Source organism: Girardinichthys multiradiatus, chromosome 22 (genome assembly GCF_021462225.1).
Source record: "Girardinichthys multiradiatus isolate DD_20200921_A chromosome 22, DD_fGirMul_XY1, whole genome shotgun sequence".
In the NCBI taxonomy this organism is placed as follows: Eukaryota; Metazoa; Chordata; class Actinopteri; order Cyprinodontiformes; family Goodeidae; genus Girardinichthys; species Girardinichthys multiradiatus.
Genome location: NC_061814.1, coordinates 24283306 through 24302067, shown reverse-complemented (window position 1 = coordinate 24302067; position 18762 = coordinate 24283306). Strand labels below are relative to the sequence as shown.

General features: G+C 38.5%; 2 protein-coding genes across 3 annotated transcripts; both read left to right on the top strand.

The window, feature by feature from the left end:
- Positions 1-4096: 4096 nt before the first annotated feature.
- lrit1a (leucine-rich repeat, immunoglobulin-like and transmembrane domains 1a) lies at positions 4097-9103 on the top strand. Its single transcript, XM_047350662.1, has 4 exons — positions 4097-4431; positions 4741-5201; positions 6117-6422; positions 7096-9103. Exons 1-4 carry the CDS (start codon positions 4310-4312, stop codon positions 8160-8162), a joined length of 1956 nt encoding a protein of 651 aa, XP_047206618.1. The 5' UTR covers positions 4097-4309; the 3' UTR covers positions 8163-9103.
- Positions 9104-9215: 112 nt separating this feature from the next.
- Positions 9216-15712, top strand: lrit2 (leucine-rich repeat, immunoglobulin-like and transmembrane domains 2). Of its 2 annotated transcripts, XM_047350664.1 has the most exons (4): positions 9216-11564; positions 11781-12571; positions 13512-14257; positions 14996-15712. In XM_047350664.1, exons 1-4 carry the CDS (start codon positions 11455-11457, stop codon positions 15020-15022), a joined length of 1674 nt encoding a protein of 557 aa, XP_047206620.1. In that variant the 5' UTR covers positions 9216-11454; the 3' UTR covers positions 15023-15712. The 2 variants fall into 2 exon arrangements, with proteins under 2 accessions (XP_047206620.1, XP_047206619.1); XM_047350663.1 differs by lacking the exon at positions 14996-15712 and having other exon boundaries at positions 13512-14989.
- The last annotated feature ends 3050 nt before the right edge of the window (positions 15713-18762 follow it).

The window sequence follows — 18762 nt, the reverse complement described above, 5'->3', positions numbered from 1 at the left end:
CTCGATTTACCATTTAGGTTAGTTCTGAAGGCCATTGGTTTCACTGTTTTATTTTGGGGTATCACAAAAGAGGTGTTTCCGATTTTTATAAAAAAATACTTTTCACAAATGTTCCACTTTTACATAAAATTCCAGTAAAAAAACTTAAGTTTATGGCTGTAAAGTGACAAAGTGTGAGAATGTTTAAAAGGCAGCAATACCTTTACAAGTCACTGTATGTTTTTTATACTAATAAATGTAAAATGTTTTGACTCATGAAAGTAGTCGTGCTCATCCACTGATTGACCCAAAGCAAATACAGTGAACAAGCAACGAAGTGCAATGGAGATGCTGTTTTGTATCCTCCTTAATCCTTGATCCCACTGCGGCCTGCAAGTGGAACTGTCAGCCATCTTTTCGTGCAGCTTCAACTTTTGACAGACACACTGACCTTGAGGGATTGAGCCCATGTATTTGTTTACAACGATAGTGGATAAAACTAAATGATTTTTTGAACCCGCAGATGTTTTAACCAAAGCTTTACTCAATCTAAGGTTTGTGTGCTACGCTGTAACAACGGTGGCCAGGATGCATTTTGGCTGTGACTAAAGTATAGTTCAATAATAGCTAAATTAGTGTTAATAGCATACAGTCCTGTCATTATCCCCAACCTGCAATGGCAGAAGTAGCTTGCTATTCGTTAGCGGTTAAAAACGTGCAGATTTTCCAATGGGCCGAGGGGAAACAAACATGACATTGTGCTGCTCCAAGGATTATATAAAAAACATACTGGTAAAATATATGTGAAAATATGTACAGAGTTCAGTCACATGATACTACCAAAGATTAAAACAAAAGATCATGACAAATCCTTTTTTTCTTTTTTAAAATTCAGTTGCACAAATTCTACTTTAAAGGGTCTTTGCAACTGAAACACATTATCACCTTATTCAGGGGGCCATTAAGTCCCTTGGAATAATTTTGCCTGGCCCCCCACCGCATTCCTTTCTTTTTTGTTAAGTAGCTTGCGCTCAGTCAGGTTGGGTGGAGAACATCTGTGAACAACAACTTTCAAGTTTTACCTTGATTTTCAACTGGATATAGGTTTACACCTAGACCGGGCCATGCTAACACAAAGGCCTGCGTTGATCTAAACCCTTTAATTGTAGCTCTGGGTTTATGTTTAGGGCCATTGTCCTGCTGAAAGATAAACCTTTGAACATAGTCTCAAGGATTATGTGACTTCTATAATGTCAGTTGTACAGATGTCAGTTGTACAGAGTACATGTCATTCCAAACTTTGCTTTTCTCGTAAAACCCGAGAATGAAACATTTAAATAGCTGATGACAGTCAAAACTTGGACTCCAGGATAAAGTTCTTGCAATGTACAGCACCATCTTCCATTCTTTCTTCCTATGAAGGAGTAATTTTATCTCAAACGTAACAACCAGCTGCAATAAATCCACATGTTACGCTAAGAAACAAAGTGTATTTGATGTGTGGCCCCATAGATACTGATCCTGGTTTTTCATTGAAATACATGAGATAAAGAAATACTTTTTTTAGGTCTCCAGGACTTTGAGACAGAAGACAACAGCTTAATCTGAAATATGACCTCATAAAATCATAAATTTCATACTAACAATAAAATAAGCATACATTTAAATAAGAATTCCGATTTTATTGATTTATTTAAATTAAAGTCTTGCAAATAAATTCTGTTTACTACACATACAGGCCCATCTCAGTAAAAAAAACAGGGCTGCAGTATAGGTAGAACTGTTTCCTTGCCACAAGAAGTTCCTGAATTTGATTTAAGGCCTGGGGTCTTTCTGTATGTTATCCTGTGCATGTGTGGGTTCGCTCTGGGTTCTCCAGCTTCTTCCCACAGTCCAAAGACATAAGTGTTAGGTTATGTAGACACTGTTTGGAAGAAGACCCAGCAGAGACTGTACTTCCTGCGGCAACTCAAGTACAACCCGCAACAGGAGCTGCCGGTCATCTTCTACACTGCCATTATTCAGTCCGTCCTGTGTTTGTTCATAAATATGTGTGGTTTGACTCATTCACAAAACAGGACAGATTCAAACTACATTAAATAATTAGATCTGCCAAGAGGATCTTTGGGGCTGACCTTCCCTGCTTCCAGGACTTGTACAGGTCTAGGGACAGGGAAACTGCAGCTAACATCTCTGCAGATCCCACACATCCTGGGTACAAATGGTTTAGGCTAACTTTAAGGTCATTGCTGCAGAGACAGTTTTGTCCCCAAGGCTGTCTCTCTGATGTAAACAATGAACCCACAACAGCCTAAGTAGTCAGCTACCCTGCTGTGAAACATAAAAAGCATATTTCCACTTGCCTTTCTTCTTTCTTTTCTTTATATATAAAAACAATGGTGGTAAATGCCCATTCATGTTCATACTGTTCCTTTATCTTTATTTTATTTCCTCAAATGTTTATATATTTATGCTTATTATAGGTATGTTGTGAGCGCTTCAAACCAAAATGAAATTCCTTGTTTGTGCACGCAATCTTAGCCAATAAAGCTGATTTAGATTAATTGGTCTCTCTAAATTGCTCCCAGGTAAGAGTGTGTGTGTGCATGGTTGTTTGTCGGTGATGGACTGATGGTCATGGACAATGGATGGATGGATGGACGGATGGATGGATAGATGGATGTTTTTTTTCCATTAATTCACTTGAAAAGTCACACTCATAAATTATATCGACTCATTACACACAGAGTAATATAGTTCAAACAATTACTTTTGCTTATTTTGATGATTATAATTTACAACTAAAACCCAAAAATACATGCTCACAGTTAATACGAATATTCAAGAAGACTAGTACACAGAGGATTTTGACTCCAGTTGTTATGCTATGTCAGTTTTCCAGCAGTTAGTCACTGAAACCCTGCACAAGGAGGGTAAGCCACAAAAGGTCATTGGTGTTAAAGCTGGCTGGTCACATTGTGTTGTATCAAAACTTATTAAAGTAAATTTAGTGGAAGGAATAAGTGTGGCAGAAAATGGCGAGTTTGGCAGATTCACAATGTATGCCCATGCAGAATATTGGCTACAATTGTCAAATTTCTTATTTAGGCCACAGGCAACATCAGACATGCTTTAACTGGGGTGAGGAGAAAAAGGACTCGACTCTTTTCTCAGTGGTGTGTAAATGCTGCAAATGGAGCTTCAACTTAATATTGATTGCATATGATGGGCATGATATGAAAACACTTTTTAGTAAGCCGACATTTAGGCATGTTTTTATTTTTTAGAAAACAAATTTTGTTTGGGTCACGGGGGAGCTGGTGCCTATCTCCAGCAGTCTATGGGCGAAAGGCGGGGTACACCCTGGACAGGCCCCCGTGACCCACTATGGAATAAGCGGTAGAAAATGACTGACTGACTGACAAATTTTGTTTGTTATTAGCTATGAGCGTTAGCTATTAGCTATAAGCTGTATTCCTCAGAATCAGCAAAAACAAAATTGCTTTATTTTTTATTTTAAGTACTTGAAAATAAGAACTTTTAGTTGATAATCTCATTTATTATAATGCATGAAGGAAACATCTTGTGCTTCTGCAATCTAGTCATCCCCTTAGGTGATGAACTATATAGATGTCTAATTCATGCCTAAAGGACTTTGAGACAGAAGTAAGTTGCATAGGATTTACCACATGCTGATTCACCCTTGTCATATTTGTCATGGAAATGATCGGAACGTAATTCACGATGCTACAGTTGGAGATCATTTGTACAACACATGTTCACTTAGGACAGCTCATACATATCTTAAAACTGTCATAGGAAAATCTAAAGATTTTGTGACAGGGCAAAAGCACCTGTATGTTTTAAGATCCTAACGACGCCAGGGCCACCTTGTGGCAAAACACAGTGATGGATGCTTGCATTTTAACTGTCACAGCAGTGCTGAAATGAACAGCCAACAATTCAGTGAAGAGAGAAAAAAAAAAAAAAAACATCCTAGTGGATTATGACCGTTTCGGAAGTTTTTTTTTTTTATTTTTTTTTTTTTTTTTTTTTTCACTAATCATAAATAGGGACGTCTCCGCGCAGCCTATCAGATTCCGGGATGCTATACGCATCAAAATGAAACGAACGCCAGTTCTTTTCCTAATCCCACTCTATCCTTTTTATCTCGGGACTCTCAGCATTCTGATCACTATGGGACAACGAAGCGGCGGAACAAAGCCATGCGGGCGATAGTACGTTAGAAAGAAAAAGTAAGTTTATTTGATTTAAGCGAGGCGCAAACTGGGCGCGCAGGCACACTGCGTATGCGTAAAAGTGGGCCAAAATGTTCCTCGTCCTGCTCCTGGGGCTCTGCCTGGCCACGCTGGAACTTTTCTCCCCAGTGAGCTCATGCCCTTCGCAGTGCAGCTGTTTTTACCATAACTTGAGTGACGGATCCAAGGCCAGGTAAGAAAACCACAGCAAAAAACATTCAAACAGCCATGCGTGGTTTATGCGCACGGGTGCATCTCTTTGGATGGTTAATCTAAACGTGAGGATTTATCCTTTACCAGAGTTTAACTGTAAAAACGATAATTATGAGAGTTTTGTTGTTCTAATACGGGATTATCTGTTTAACGCATATTGTGCGTTGATTGAACTAACTAGAGTCTTCACTTATAACTTTTCATTCTGTTTTATTAGATTAGAAATACATAAACAAATTTCATCCTGTTTGTCACATGTAATTTCTGAATGTTTGTGTGCCCCTTTCAGAAGCGTGATATGCAATGATCCCGATATATCTCTTGTGCCAGTCGGGTTCCCTGTTGACACATCCAAACTGCGGATTGAGAAAACAGCCATCCAGCAGATCCCAAGTGAAGCCTTCAGCTACCTCTCCAATCTGGAATTCCTCTGGATGTCTTTCAACACCCTCTCAGCTCTGAGCCCGGAAAGCTTTCGGGGACTGTTTAACCTGGAAGAGCTTCGTCTGGATGGGAATACCCTCACTGCCTTTCCCTGGGAGTCTCTCATAGATATGTCCAGTCTCAGACTCCTAGATTTGCACAACAACCAGCTCACCTCGCTGCCCGCGGAAGCCACCACTTACATCAAGAACCTCACCTACCTGGACTTGTCCAGCAACAGCCTGCTGACCCTGCCCATGGAGGTGCTGACCAACTGGCTGGCTGCGAAGCCCTTGCAGGGCCCAGAGAGCTCCAAGATGATACTTGGTAAGAAACATGTAGGGGCACATCTAGAATGTTTTTTAAATGGATTTATGGATGTGTGAGGCAATAATAATCTTGGGGTGTCAAAGCAAATTGAAAGCCAAAACCAAATTTTTATGATAATCTAAAGGGGGCAGACTCTGAAGGACACAAATACTGGCATAGAAAAACATCTTCAATGAAGCATCTACTCCCCTATGTTACATATAATTTTATTAATCCTGTACCCCCCTCCACCCATAGGTGTGCCAGTGAAGATATATGTTATTTTGGCAGCCAAACAATATATTATATGAACGACACATAATCTTGACTCTGACCTTGTTTTTGTTTTAAAGCATCCTGCTAATTTCTGAATAATCTCTATATTTTTTTAAACAGTGTGCTGTTTTAAGACTTCAATAACACTTAAATATACTTATCTAACAAAAGAAGACTATTTGAATCTAGCAAGTGCAAACAGTATTAATTAATAAATGAAAAGATAAAACTACTTTGTCAAATAAGTGTATACATAATGCAGCCTGTGCTGTGATCTGTTCTAAAAGTTTAAACTTAAAACTTACAGACTATACTTAAAAAAAAAAAAAAAAAAACAACAACTAAATGTTGAAACACTTAATTGCAGAAACAGAGTTTGTTTTTGACATGTTTTACAGTAAGAAAAGCAAAAGATCAAAGGCATCAGCTTTGTCAAAAGGAAACTTCCTCCTCCAGTAACTCCACCACTAGCATCATCATCCACATCATTGCCATAATCATAGCTATGATGTAGTTTCTGAATTAAATGTCAATCCTCTTACAGGATTATCATCATAACATCACAACCAGCAATCTGTGGGCTGCTCTTTTATTTTGTCCACAGCTGGACTCCTCTGTCTGCTCCTGAAGTTTTGCTTGTGTTCTCCACACCTTCAGGTCTCCATGACAACCCCTGGGTGTGTGACTGCCGACTCTATGACCTGGTCCAGTTCCAGAAGTCTCCCACTCTTTCTGTGGCATTTATTGACACAAGACTCCGCTGTTCATCACCAGAGAGCTTCTCAGGGGTCTTGTTCAGCGATGCGGAGCTGCGGCAGTGTCAGCTTCCACGTATCCACACAGCAGTGGCACGAGTACGGAGCGCTGTTGGGAACAACGTTCTGCTCCGCTGTGGGACTATTGGGGTACCAGTGCCAGATCTGACGTGGCGTAGGGCTGATGGACAAATGCTTAATGGAACAGGTTAGTTATCCTTTGTAATTAGTCTTACCAGTGGAAATTCTTCAATCTATAGAGTCCAGTAATTAATCAATAATACTTCAGATTAGGTTTAATTCTTTTGCAGTGGTTTATGTGAATGTCAAAATGTGCTTTAATGAATCTCAAATGGTAGAAATATTTTCCAACTTGGAATCTGTAATTCAGACTTGACCACAAGGCTTGCCTATTCGTTATTGACCGGGCATGCCAAGAAGTAATAGAATAGCCTTTCAGATGTGAAGTCAACAAAACCTAAAACCGGTTACAAAGTACCTTTTTTGATTTTGGTTTGTGCCGCCCTCTGACAGGAGCTCCCTGGGCAGGCAACCATATGGCTCCTATCAGCAGCTGCCACTGGGTCTTTCTCTGCATTTTACATGAGTTAGAAGGATCTGTAGTCCTGTTAATTAAACAGAGAGCTACTACTTAAGACAGTCAGATTGTAGGTCTGATTGACAGCTGCAGCCTTTACAGGGATTTATGCAACATAGATGACAATTGATGAACATTGTGTAATCAGCTGCCTTTCATTACTTTCTTTTGATCAGCAGAGATTTTTATTCAAATTCCAGTTCATATTTGAATTTTATGATTCTAAAATGTTCAGAATTCAGAATTGCATATTAAGTATATTGCTATCTCTCTTCCACCACAGTCCAACAGGAAACATCTAAGGAAGGAATCACCTGGTCCATCCTCAGTGTCCCAGCTGTGTCCTATAGCGATTCAGGGAAATTCATCTGCAAGGCATCTAACTACGCAGGGAATGCAGAGGCTGTAATTTCTCTTGTTGTCTCTAGCCCACCAAGACCAGAAGGGAACCAAACAAACACAGACAAGAAGTCTAAAGTCAAGAAGCCAAACCCAGTGGGTAAAGCAGCCTACCAGGAGAAACTGGTGGCCAGATATGTAGTTCCAACTTCCACCTCATCACCTTTGGCTGCTATGGATTCTGACATGTTACCTGCTGCTGGCCCTGATCCTCAACAGGTCAGATACATCCTAACTGATGCAGCCACCCAGGATCCCTCCACCTCCCCCAACTCAGATGCACTACTGGATCTGGAAAAGACTAATCTCAGCAATCTAGCAACGAACACTTCATCCTTACAGCAGGACCCTGACAGGGTGGTACGCTCAGTGAAGGTGGTGGGTGACACGGACAATACAATATCTCTGAATTGGAGGGCACCTAAAGCAAAAAACACAACCGCTTTCAGTGTGCTGTATGCTGTGTTTGGAGAGCGGGACATGAGAAAGATAAATGTTGGAGCGGGGCAAAGCCGTGTAACTATAGACGGGTTGGTGCCCAGGACCAAGTACATTGCCTGCGTGTGCGTGAAAGGGCTGATTCCCAAGAAAGAACAGTGTGTGATATTTTCCACTGATGAAGCAGCTAGTGCAACTGGCACCCAAAAGCTGATCAATGTGATTGTGATCACCGTGGCCTGTATCATTGCAGTCCCACTCACTGTCATTGTCTGTTGCGGGGCATTGAAGAGACGCATTAAAAAGTACTGGGGAAAGAAATCAAAAGACATCCAAGACTCATACGTGACTTTTGAAACACTATCCCCTGGCACAAAGGCCAAAGGGCTCGAGGGCGAGTACTTAAACAGACTGAACCAAGAAGAGTCTAACAGGCTGCTGTCAGCCCGCTCCAGCCTGGACTCCGAGTCAACAGCAAAGATAGAGGGACAGCCTAATGAGTACTTCTGCTGACGTCATGCTCCAGCTCTGGCTCCTGCTCCACGCCATCTTCCTCGCACTCACCCGCATCCACATCTGTGCAGCAATCAGAAGCCCAATGCCCATCAGCACCATTTTCATCACCGCCCACATCTCCGCTCACATCCATATCCCCAGCACTACTCCTACTCTGACCCTACACAACATCCTAACATCAATCCCCCTCCCACACGCGCCCATACGCCCACGCCGTGGGATTCCCCTCCACCGGTTCCTCCTCGCTGGATAATGCCACCAACTCCACCACCACAGAGACCCAACTTCTATCAAAGGACTTTTGCACGCTGCACAATAATGGAAATCTCAGTTTAAAGAAACTGGATAGTTGCAGAAAATTTTATTCCTCTTGCAGATTATCAGTGGACTGTTGTGCAGCTGTCCATCCATAATAGCTTTTGTGAGTAGAAAGACATTAGCATCACAGGAACTATATAGAGAAAAAGTAAAATTTGCACAACCCAGTGATAAAACCTTTTCAACCTAACCTGATTTAAAGGGAAAACAACAGTACACACTCCATTGTTTATATTATAACGTATGTATGTGCATGATTTGTAATTGTCCAGTGAATGTTGTACACTTACATATACAGTTAATTCTGTGCCTCTGTCTATATCTGTCATATGTTCACAGAGAAGATATACACATAGGCATGGTTCAACACTGGTAAATGGAGGGCAGCTGGAGCTGGAGAGAAGTACAAAAAGGACTGAACTTACTGAACTATGACACATTGTAAATAAGATGGAATGAAAAGTAAAATCATTTTTATTCCCCAGCAATGGAAACATAGAAAAATTTAAATATTCATTTAATGCCAGCTAGAGGCATATTAACCTCATTTAATGTAGATCTGCTCATTCCGATCGCACCACACATTTAAAAAAGATTAAATAAACTTTTATATAAATTTATCTAATATTGTGTGTCCATACTATTGAGTTACTTAGCCTCAGGACAATCTTTATATTATTATTTTAATATATTCAGCTCAGCATAATTTTTATACTCTACCTTGTTTGTTGCTCAGAGTTTCAAAACCAACTCTTAGCTATTTAGTTCTCTCTTCAGGGTCTACGAGCAACATTTTTTCTTCCTACATTGTAAAAAAAAATCAAGCGGGTGTTAATCCTTCTGATGTTGTCTGACCTTGTTTTTTTAATCTGTCTTGTAAGAGCATCCACAGATCAACTTTCAATATTCATAGCAACTCAGCTTTTGTGCTGCACATTGAATCTCAGAATGAAGAAAACAAGGAAAGTTTAGATCAGAAAAAGTAAAACAACCTACAGTGAAAAAAATGACTAGTGTGTCCTTCAGGCACAGCGACAACACACTGCACTAACTAATCAGAGGCCAGAGCTACATACAGTGGTACTTTCTTTCAAAAAGGCCAACAAAAGTAAAATTCATCTCTAGCAATGGCTAAGTCATACTATATAAAACTATCATAAATATTTTAAATAGGATGCTGCAACTGGCTCTATAAATTTTACATACATTATTTAATTGGGGGTTTATGTAATATATCGACAAAAGGTAATGCTGAATTGTAAATTGGATTGAAGAGTTAGATAGTTTTTAAAGAATGAAAAGTGTTGCATGCTGTTTGATCCAGCCCTCCTGAGTGAATACTTTGTAGAATCATCTCTCACTCAAATTAGTCATGAAGGCATATTTTCCTATATTTGATTTATGCCTGGAGTTTGTATGGGCCATTTCAATAAGAGCTGAATCTTCAGTTGTTGCTGGCTGTGTGGTTAGGGTCATTGTCTTTTGCAGCCTCTAACAGGTTTTCTTCCAGTAATGGTCGGTGTCCAGTAATGACCTCCATCCATTTCTCCATCAACTCTGATAAAGAAAAGTATATCCACGTCACAAGGCTGCTGCTACCTTGTTTTTGTATAAGAATGCTTTAATTAGGGTTATGTGCAATGTTAGTTTTCAAATGATGTTTGGTATTTGGCTTTCTATTAACAATGGCTTCCTTCTCACCATTCTGCCTTAAATACCAGATTAAAGGAAGACATTATCAATATTTATCCTCCTCAAAGGTTTTACACACCTAAGCTGTGGATCTCTGCAACTCGATGGCATGGGTATCTTAGCTGCTTCTCTGATTAATGCTCTTCTTGCCCATGTGTAGTAGGACAGTCACATCTTGGCAGGTTAGCAGTTGTGCCATAACCATTTCATTTTCTGATGATGGATTGAATAGTGCTCTGTGAGATGTCCAAAGCATGTGATCCATCCATTGTGGGCAACAGGTCCAGGAGGGTACAATGGGACATCCCTCTCCCCTGCGACATCCTCCAGCTCAATCTCATCTCCAAGGCACTCCCAGGCCAGACGGTATATAGACCCTGCAGTGAGTTCTGAGTCTTCCGCAGTGTCTCTTCCCAGTGGGTCATTCTTGGAAATCCTCCGAAGGGAAGCATCCAGGAGGCACTCTGATCAGATGTCTGAACCACATCAATTGACTCATTTTGATGCGGAGAAGCAGTGGCTCTATCTTGAGTCATGAACCATGTGACATTCTTTCAATCATGAACAACATCTCATGACCACAGGTGTAGCTTGCAATATTTTTTATATTATCTAACCCAGCTTTAAATGTCCCCACAGTTGTATCCCAGACCTGTCAAATTCCTCAGTTTTCATGTTGCTGTTTGTTTACTAATGTTGTTTAACAAACCTATGAGGCCTTCACAGAACAGCTGAAATTATACTAATAAGAAATTATACACAGGCCGAAACCATTTACAACTTGGTGAATTTTGAAGGTAGTTGGTTGCCCTGAATTTTATTAAGGGTATCAGAGTAAAGGTGGCTGAAATGAAAGATATGCCACATTTTTCAGGATTTTATTTGTAAAAATCTTTTAAAGAGATCTTCATTAAAGGAAACAGATACCCTATATTTCCCAAATAAAATACACTTCTGTTTGCAGTTGTAATGTCACCAAATGTGGAAAAATTCAACTTGTAGGAATGCTGCTTTAGTGAAAAAAAGCGTCCTTATAAACTAGCAATTAATGCACACTTCTGTGCCATGAAGTGTGTAACACAAATTAAATTCCTTAACGTTGTACTTTCTGTGACCTAGAATCTGACATCAACGTGTTAATCATTCCAGGATTTCCCAAGAAGTAGATGCTGTTGGTTCCTGAACAGAATGTCAGGGATTAAGTTTAATTGGCTTCTGTTGTCTACTGTCGTGGGCATTTCTTTAGCACGAATGTAAATCTCAAACTTCCTCACGGACTATGGACATAATTCTTTACCTACTGGTTGTAATTTTGATAAAAGCTGAACCGTGTGAAAGTTATGCACGATGTTTAAGTGGGTGCAGCTGTATTGATGACCGTCATGGAAGGTAAGACCTGATTTTATGTGGCGCAGTCTTCGTCAGCGTATTTTTAACATGTTTATCTGTTTCCGTGAGTGGGTCTGTAATTTTTGCAAGGCAAAAAATTAAAAAGTGAATAGTGCTTTATTTTAAAACCTGGTCATTTAATGTGTTGACCTGATATGCAGATATTTGTTTCAAAGAAAAAGAATATTAGGTGATCAAATACGCTTTTTTGTATAGGTCACTCATATGCATGGAAGAAAGCGCATTCGGGGCCATACCTGAGAGCCTTCCGGATGATTTGACCAAAATACGTATAGAAAAATCCCACTTCACTGAAATCCCCAGAGGGGCTTTTTCGAAAACCCCCGCAGTGGAAAACCTGTGGCTAAACTTTAACGATATTACAGTTATAAACTCAAAAGGTCTGGAGGGTTTGAGGAACCTGACCGAGCTCCGTTTGCAAGGGAACAAGCTGCGATCAGTACCATGGACAGCATTCGAGGACACGCCGACGCTCAAGATCTTGGACCTGAAGCACAATCAGCTGGATGTCCTCCCGGAACACGCTCTCAAATTTCTACCGGGACTCACATATTTAGATCTATCCTTCAACCGGCTCACGGTCATATCGAAGGAAGTTTTCCAGAACTGGCCTCTCTACCAGAAAATACAAAGCACAAAGGAGCGGGAGGCCACTGCGTCCAGGCCAAACGTTGTTCTGGCGCTGCACGACAACGCCTGGCTCTGCGACTGCCGCCTGAAGGGTTTCGTGGAGTTCATCGTGTCCCTGAGTCCTCCCATTATACTGATGAATTCATACTTGACCTGCTCAGGTCCGGACTTTAGGGCGGGCAAGTTCTTCCATGAGATCGAGCTCCAGGCATGCGCGAAACCCGTAGTCAGCACGCCTAAGGCGAACATGAGCCTGCCTCAGGGATCCAACCTCACCCTGCACTGCTACGCCAAGGCGAGGCCGGACCCTGCTGTGTGGTGGACATATGGTCTGAAGATAATCAGAGGATTTCATGGTAAGAGTGTCATGGACTGTTAGCTACGCTGCAGCTAAGGCGATAAAATTGTGATAATTTAGATACTTATAAACTTAGATTTTAATCACAAATGCGTTTAATGCTTCTTTATGATAAAAAGGGTTACATCTGGATATTTGTTAATTATAATTTTCAGCACCATGCTGTGAGACCGCACTACATCACCATTGATTTAGACTGTTGGAGATTGAAGTGCAGCTGTTTACATAATGTTGGGTCATGGTGTTACAGAGTAAAGCTCATTTCACTTGACCTTTAGGTTGGACAGATTGCTGAAGTCATTGACTTTAAAGAAGAGTTTCCATAGAAACTAATAAGAATCTATTTCCGGTCCATTGAATCTGTTTTATTGTTTGAAGATCAAAAATATAGTTTAAAAGATAACCTGTTGAACTATGAAAATTAAATTCTGAAAAATCCAAATTTCATAGCAAATCTAAAACAGTTTACAATATCCTCCATATTTATCAGCAATCTAGTAAAGTTTTATATAATCCTTTAGTTACATTCAGTTTTTACTGCAGTAAATGAGAAATGTAGAAAATCCAACCTTTAATATCTTTGTATATTTTCTATTTTTGTAAGGCCCCTACTCACAACAAATGTCATTTTTAGGCACTTTACAAGTTAACAGATTAAATTTATGTACAGAAATATGGCATCAGATCAATCCAATTATGAACAAAATCAAATTATTTTGCATACATTCCAGTGGAGTCAAATTCGATTTATAATTCAAACTGATAAAAAAAACCAAATCCATCTAAGAAGCTAGCCCTGGTTGCAGAATGTTAATGTTATGTTTTTACCCATGGTCACTTCATACATTTTTGCATGAATCTTGTAGTTATTTTGTTTGTATCATAGACTGTTCTTTTCACAAATGTTAAGTAACACGATTTTTTTTTTGTTCTTTCAGAGTCTCAAGAAAGAGTATCTGATGACACCATTAGATCCCTCCTGGTGATTCCCTCCCTTAGTGCAGCAGACCAGGGGGTCTACACCTGCACTGCTGTAAACTTCATTGGGAACTCCTCAGCGAGCGTCCTCCTGGACGTCCGTTCTGCTGACAGAGCCGTGTCATCTCACCTCCCAGGCCTCCCAGCTGCATCAGGTGATGCAGATCTAAATGTCTTCATTGATATTCGCATTGCCAAACAGACAGTGCGTGGTATCTCTATTGAGTGGTTTGCTGCTCTAGAACGCCCCACCGAAACATGGTTCACCATTCACTTTGGTCGGGCAGATGATGTTAAGAAAGAAATTACCTACATTGGACCTGGGATTCACTCCTACTCTATCTCAGATCTGATGCCTGCCACTAAGTATGAAATTTGTGTAACTCTAAAGAACCAGGAGCCACGCCCAGGTCAGTGCATCATGTTTGTGACAGGAAGTGACATCACCGAGATGGAGCAGAGGGAGAAGCTAATCCATATAGTGGTGATAGTTTTAGCCATGGTGCTGGCTGTGCCTATAGGAATGTACGCCTGCACAACCGACACTCGATTTCCCTGCTTTGAGGTTATTATGGAGTCTTGGAAGAGACGGCAGAGAGAAAGCAGCACGTCTGGGATCGAACGGGAAAGGCAGGGCACTTTTGACAGCCTGCAGGCCGCCAGTGATGAGGAGCTGGTCAATAAAGATTTCAATGAAGACAGAAAGGTGAGGAGGAGGTCTGAAGACAGACTGCGTAAAGGCAAAGCTGATCAGAGCAGACTTACTGCTGAACTATATTAAATTAATGGTCTCTAAATGATCACATTAAACATGACACCTTGTAACAGAATAATTTTCCATTCGGAAATCAATATAGAATACATCTGCTATAAGATATACCATTTAAATGTCATAATCAGAATTTTAGAAGTCATAGATGTAAAAAAAGAAGGTAATCAAATAATGTCTCTATAACGGATTGAATGTTCAGTTGAGATCTTTTTATGGATAGCAGCAATATTTTAAAATAGTTTAAAAGTCAGATGGAGGAGGGAACAAACGTATGTTTGAAGTAGTTTAGTAAGGAAGCTCTACTAAAGCCAGATAGCAAAAGCTCATTGAGAATATAGAATGTATCACTGACCTCTCTCTCATTTTTCCAAAAAACCCACTACTCATATTTCTTTCTCTAATATTTCTTTAGAAAAGCTTCAACATTCATTAAAATATATTCTTTCAAAATATTAGACCAGGGCGTAGTACATATTTTTTTAAATCTAAATTGTTCACTTAGGTTTTCTCCACTTAATTATTACATTTTGTTCACATCATTGATTTCTGTCCAGGAACATAGAAAAAAAACAAGCAAACGAAAAAGGTGTTCACATGTTTTCAACTGTACAATATAGAGCAATAACACAATTGCATGGTTTGGTTTTAATCGTATCTCTTCCTCTATTCTAGGGCAAGGAGGTTGTTGGAAAGATGTGAAAGGTGACCATTGGGTCAGCACTGTATTTCAAGGATTTCCAACAGTACAGGCAATGTACATACTGTATGTTTTATATTCGTGTATGTTTTTCTCATCATCATTTATATGCTGATTTATTTTTGATTGTGCATTTGCTATTTAATACGGAGCCTTTGACATTGATTAAAATGGATGAGAATAAACCTCTACTGTATGGTTACGTTAACTGGTGTCACTATTTTTACATACTGCTAAGGAACAGCTACATAAAACATCTAGCTGTGGTTTTGTTAAATAACTTGGAGATAGTCTTCTATATGCCAAAACCTTTGGCATATAGAACTGGCAGCAGCACAGACCCTCAGCATAATGCTGCTATCACCATGCTTGAAAATTGGAACAGTGTTCTTGGGTTAGAAAGAATCCTCTGAACTTTCTTTTGAAAAATACAATCTTAAATGAATGTTTGGATTCATATTTGTACATGTTTTCTGTCCACATAGCATATTCTTGTGATGTAGCTTTCTTAGAGCACTTTCATTCTTCATGTTGGTTACCAGCTAAGAACTTTGCTTGTGTGAAAATAATTTATCAATAAAGTAAGAATCAAAGGATTTCTAAATAAAATATTGTTTGATTGATTACTCATGACATGTACAAAAATGTATGTAAATTAAAGTTTCTTGAATAAAAATAAATGTGGAACACGTCTTGTTAAGTTTGCTTATTCCACCATTGGATCTCTGCTTAACACAAGAAACAAAAAACAAAAAAAACACTCTAAATGTGGGGGTTCATTGTATAGGCAGACATATTTAGTCACTTTTAAGGTTTTTATCTACTAGCCCCATTGTTCAAAGGAAAAACAAAACTACTTGAGTTTATGCTATACATGCAGAATAATGATTGTGAAAAAGAACTGCTTTTACCTGAAGCTTCAAACAACTCCACCTCAGATTTCTGAATAAAACTGATACATTTGATGTCTATCTATAAATGAAGGAGGCAGTTGTATCACTACTTTGAAATCCTTTTTTTTCAATGCACATGTACAGTCCTTCAATAAATAAAAAATATGCATTCCAATAAGGCTTGTTTGTCAGACTAAAAGTACCATTTGAAAATAACATGTAAGCAGGCATTAAACACATTTCATTAAGCCTACATTTCTGTATTGAATTTTTTTTTTATATGTCTGATGTAATATTATAATTTTAAATATCGTGTTTTTATTAGCTGTAAGAGGAAAATAATCCAATATACTCATTGAAACACCAGTCTGTGTGTAATTGATCTATAACATGTTTATAATAGTATAGATTGAGTTACTGAGATAAATTAACTTTTTAGTAATCTTCCAATTCATTGAAAATGACTGTATGACCATTCTCCAGCTCTATCTCTTTTCTGTGAGTGCAGCATGGCAGCTACACATCAAATTTGCACTGACCGGCTTGACCAGATGGCACTTTGGATATGCAGCAGCCAATGGCATTGTTCATTTGACATCCCTCCCGCCGTCACTTCATGATCAGATCAGACAAATCAACCCCCCCTGTCTCTTTCATCTCCCTCTGTTGTTTCCAGTGACGTAAAGAGATCAGTTCATGCTTGGATTCGGTTAGGATCAAGGTTTTAAACAGCTGACTAAGATTGGCAGCTCTCATTTTCTGGCAGGCAGATGTTTTGTTATTGTTCATGTGTGGTTATGTGATATTAGAGGTGGTGTAAGGTTGCAGCCTTTTGCTGTAAAATCCTTCATCTCTGTTTGACACAAGAACATGTCAGTTTTATAAGTTCTTAATTTCAGTTGTTTTAACAAAGAACCCCACAGCTACGGTTGATCTCCTTTGGTATTCAATTTGCATTATCTGCTCTATAACAGGATTTTAAATACTATTGTTCAGAGATATGTTAGCAGCTAGATGTATAGAGCTGTCAAACATAATTTGCCCCATCACACATTTTTTTTTCAATTTTTATTTATATGTCAATAGTAATTGTTTAAGAGCCATTTGCCGAAAGCTATGGATGCTTTCTTTGTTTGTAAAGCATCAGCACTGTTTGCAACTGTAAGCTCTACAATCTCTTTTCCCATAGCTCAGTAATCCCTGGCTACTTTTGGCATGGTTTAATCTGAGATTTTTATAGAACCTGCAATACTTTACAAATGTATGCATGCCTCACAAATTTCTTTAAATGTTGTCATGATAAAACTAAAAATATTTATGGATTTTATTGGGATTTTATGTAATAGACCCACAATAGAGCTTAATTGTGCAGAAAAAGAATACATGGTTTTCAGTTTTCTTTGCAAGTAAAAATCTGAGAAGAAGATTAGGTGGAAAGGATGTGATATGTTTACCAGACACTATAGATAATGTCATATATAACTGTGGACCATTTAATAGGATACCAAAGAGCTAAACATCCACAGACTATACTGAAAAAAACACACAATTGTGCTTACCTTAAAAAAAAATAAAGGACTGTCTACTCTGCATTGTCAAAACCATGTGAAATAAGTTAAATAAGTCTGCAGAGACACCAAGGCCAATTCCACAAGTCTTGTCACTCCAAACTAGATCAGGGCAGATGGACTTCTGGTTTTTGAGCTAGTCACTCTCTGGATTAGAAAGAAGGGGTAATCTGTAAATTTCATGTTACCTTTTAGATGTTTAACAGAAATTCTCAGAGTATATTTTGGTGTAATGTCAAAATGAGTATAGGAATGTACAGTGAGGTTTCAATAAACAAACCAAAGCTTTTTTGATATTGTTGTACAGTGCAATCTTTGAAAATCCAACTCTTACTCATGTTCTCCATATTTATAGGATTGTGCTTGACTATGTTTAGAATGGAGAAACTAGGATTTAAAATTGGTTAAATTATTCGAGTTTTACACATATGTAACTCTAAAGAATGATTGTGAATTTGAAGGTATTAATCTCAGGGCTCTTTACACATATTTGTATTGAATAACCTTGGTCCCTGCAATTTATATTCTGTCTGCAGAGATAAATAAGTGTAATAAGTAGTACATCTCTGAAATTCTCAGTTAAGTCAGATAAGCAAGTGAATTTAATATAAAGTTTAAAAAAAGTACCATGAAAACAACTCATCTCTTATTTATCATATCAGGTGGATATGGACTAAATCTGTCCTAAGCTCTTTTGTTAGCAGTCCTACAGGAAACTGAGCTAGTTAGAAAAACTTAATATTTTAGATCATGGATTTCCAGTAATCCTTTCAAATTTCTAATTAAGATTTTTGGCAACATACTTCTTTAATTAAACATATCATTATAGCCAAGATGTCCTGATCTGATAACAACTGTGTTAAGAAATAAATCCCAGCAGGATCACTGAAGCTGCCCTGTGAGATGGTCCAAATGAAGGAGACTTTCAATGAAGACAGAAAGGTGAGAAGGAGGTCTGAAGACAGACTTACTGCTGAACTAAATTAAATCAACGGTGTCTAAATAATCACATTAAACATAACACCTGGTAACTGAATAATTATTGATCAAGAAATCCCTTGTAGGCATTAATATAGAAGAAATCAGCTTTATATATATATATATATATATATATATATATAAAAAAAAAATATATATATATATATATATATATATATATATATATATATATATATATATATATATATATATATATATATATATATTAAATGTTTGGGAAGTTGGAATTTTTGTGATTTTGCTGAAATATAAAAAAATAATCTGATTTTCAGAAGCAATACA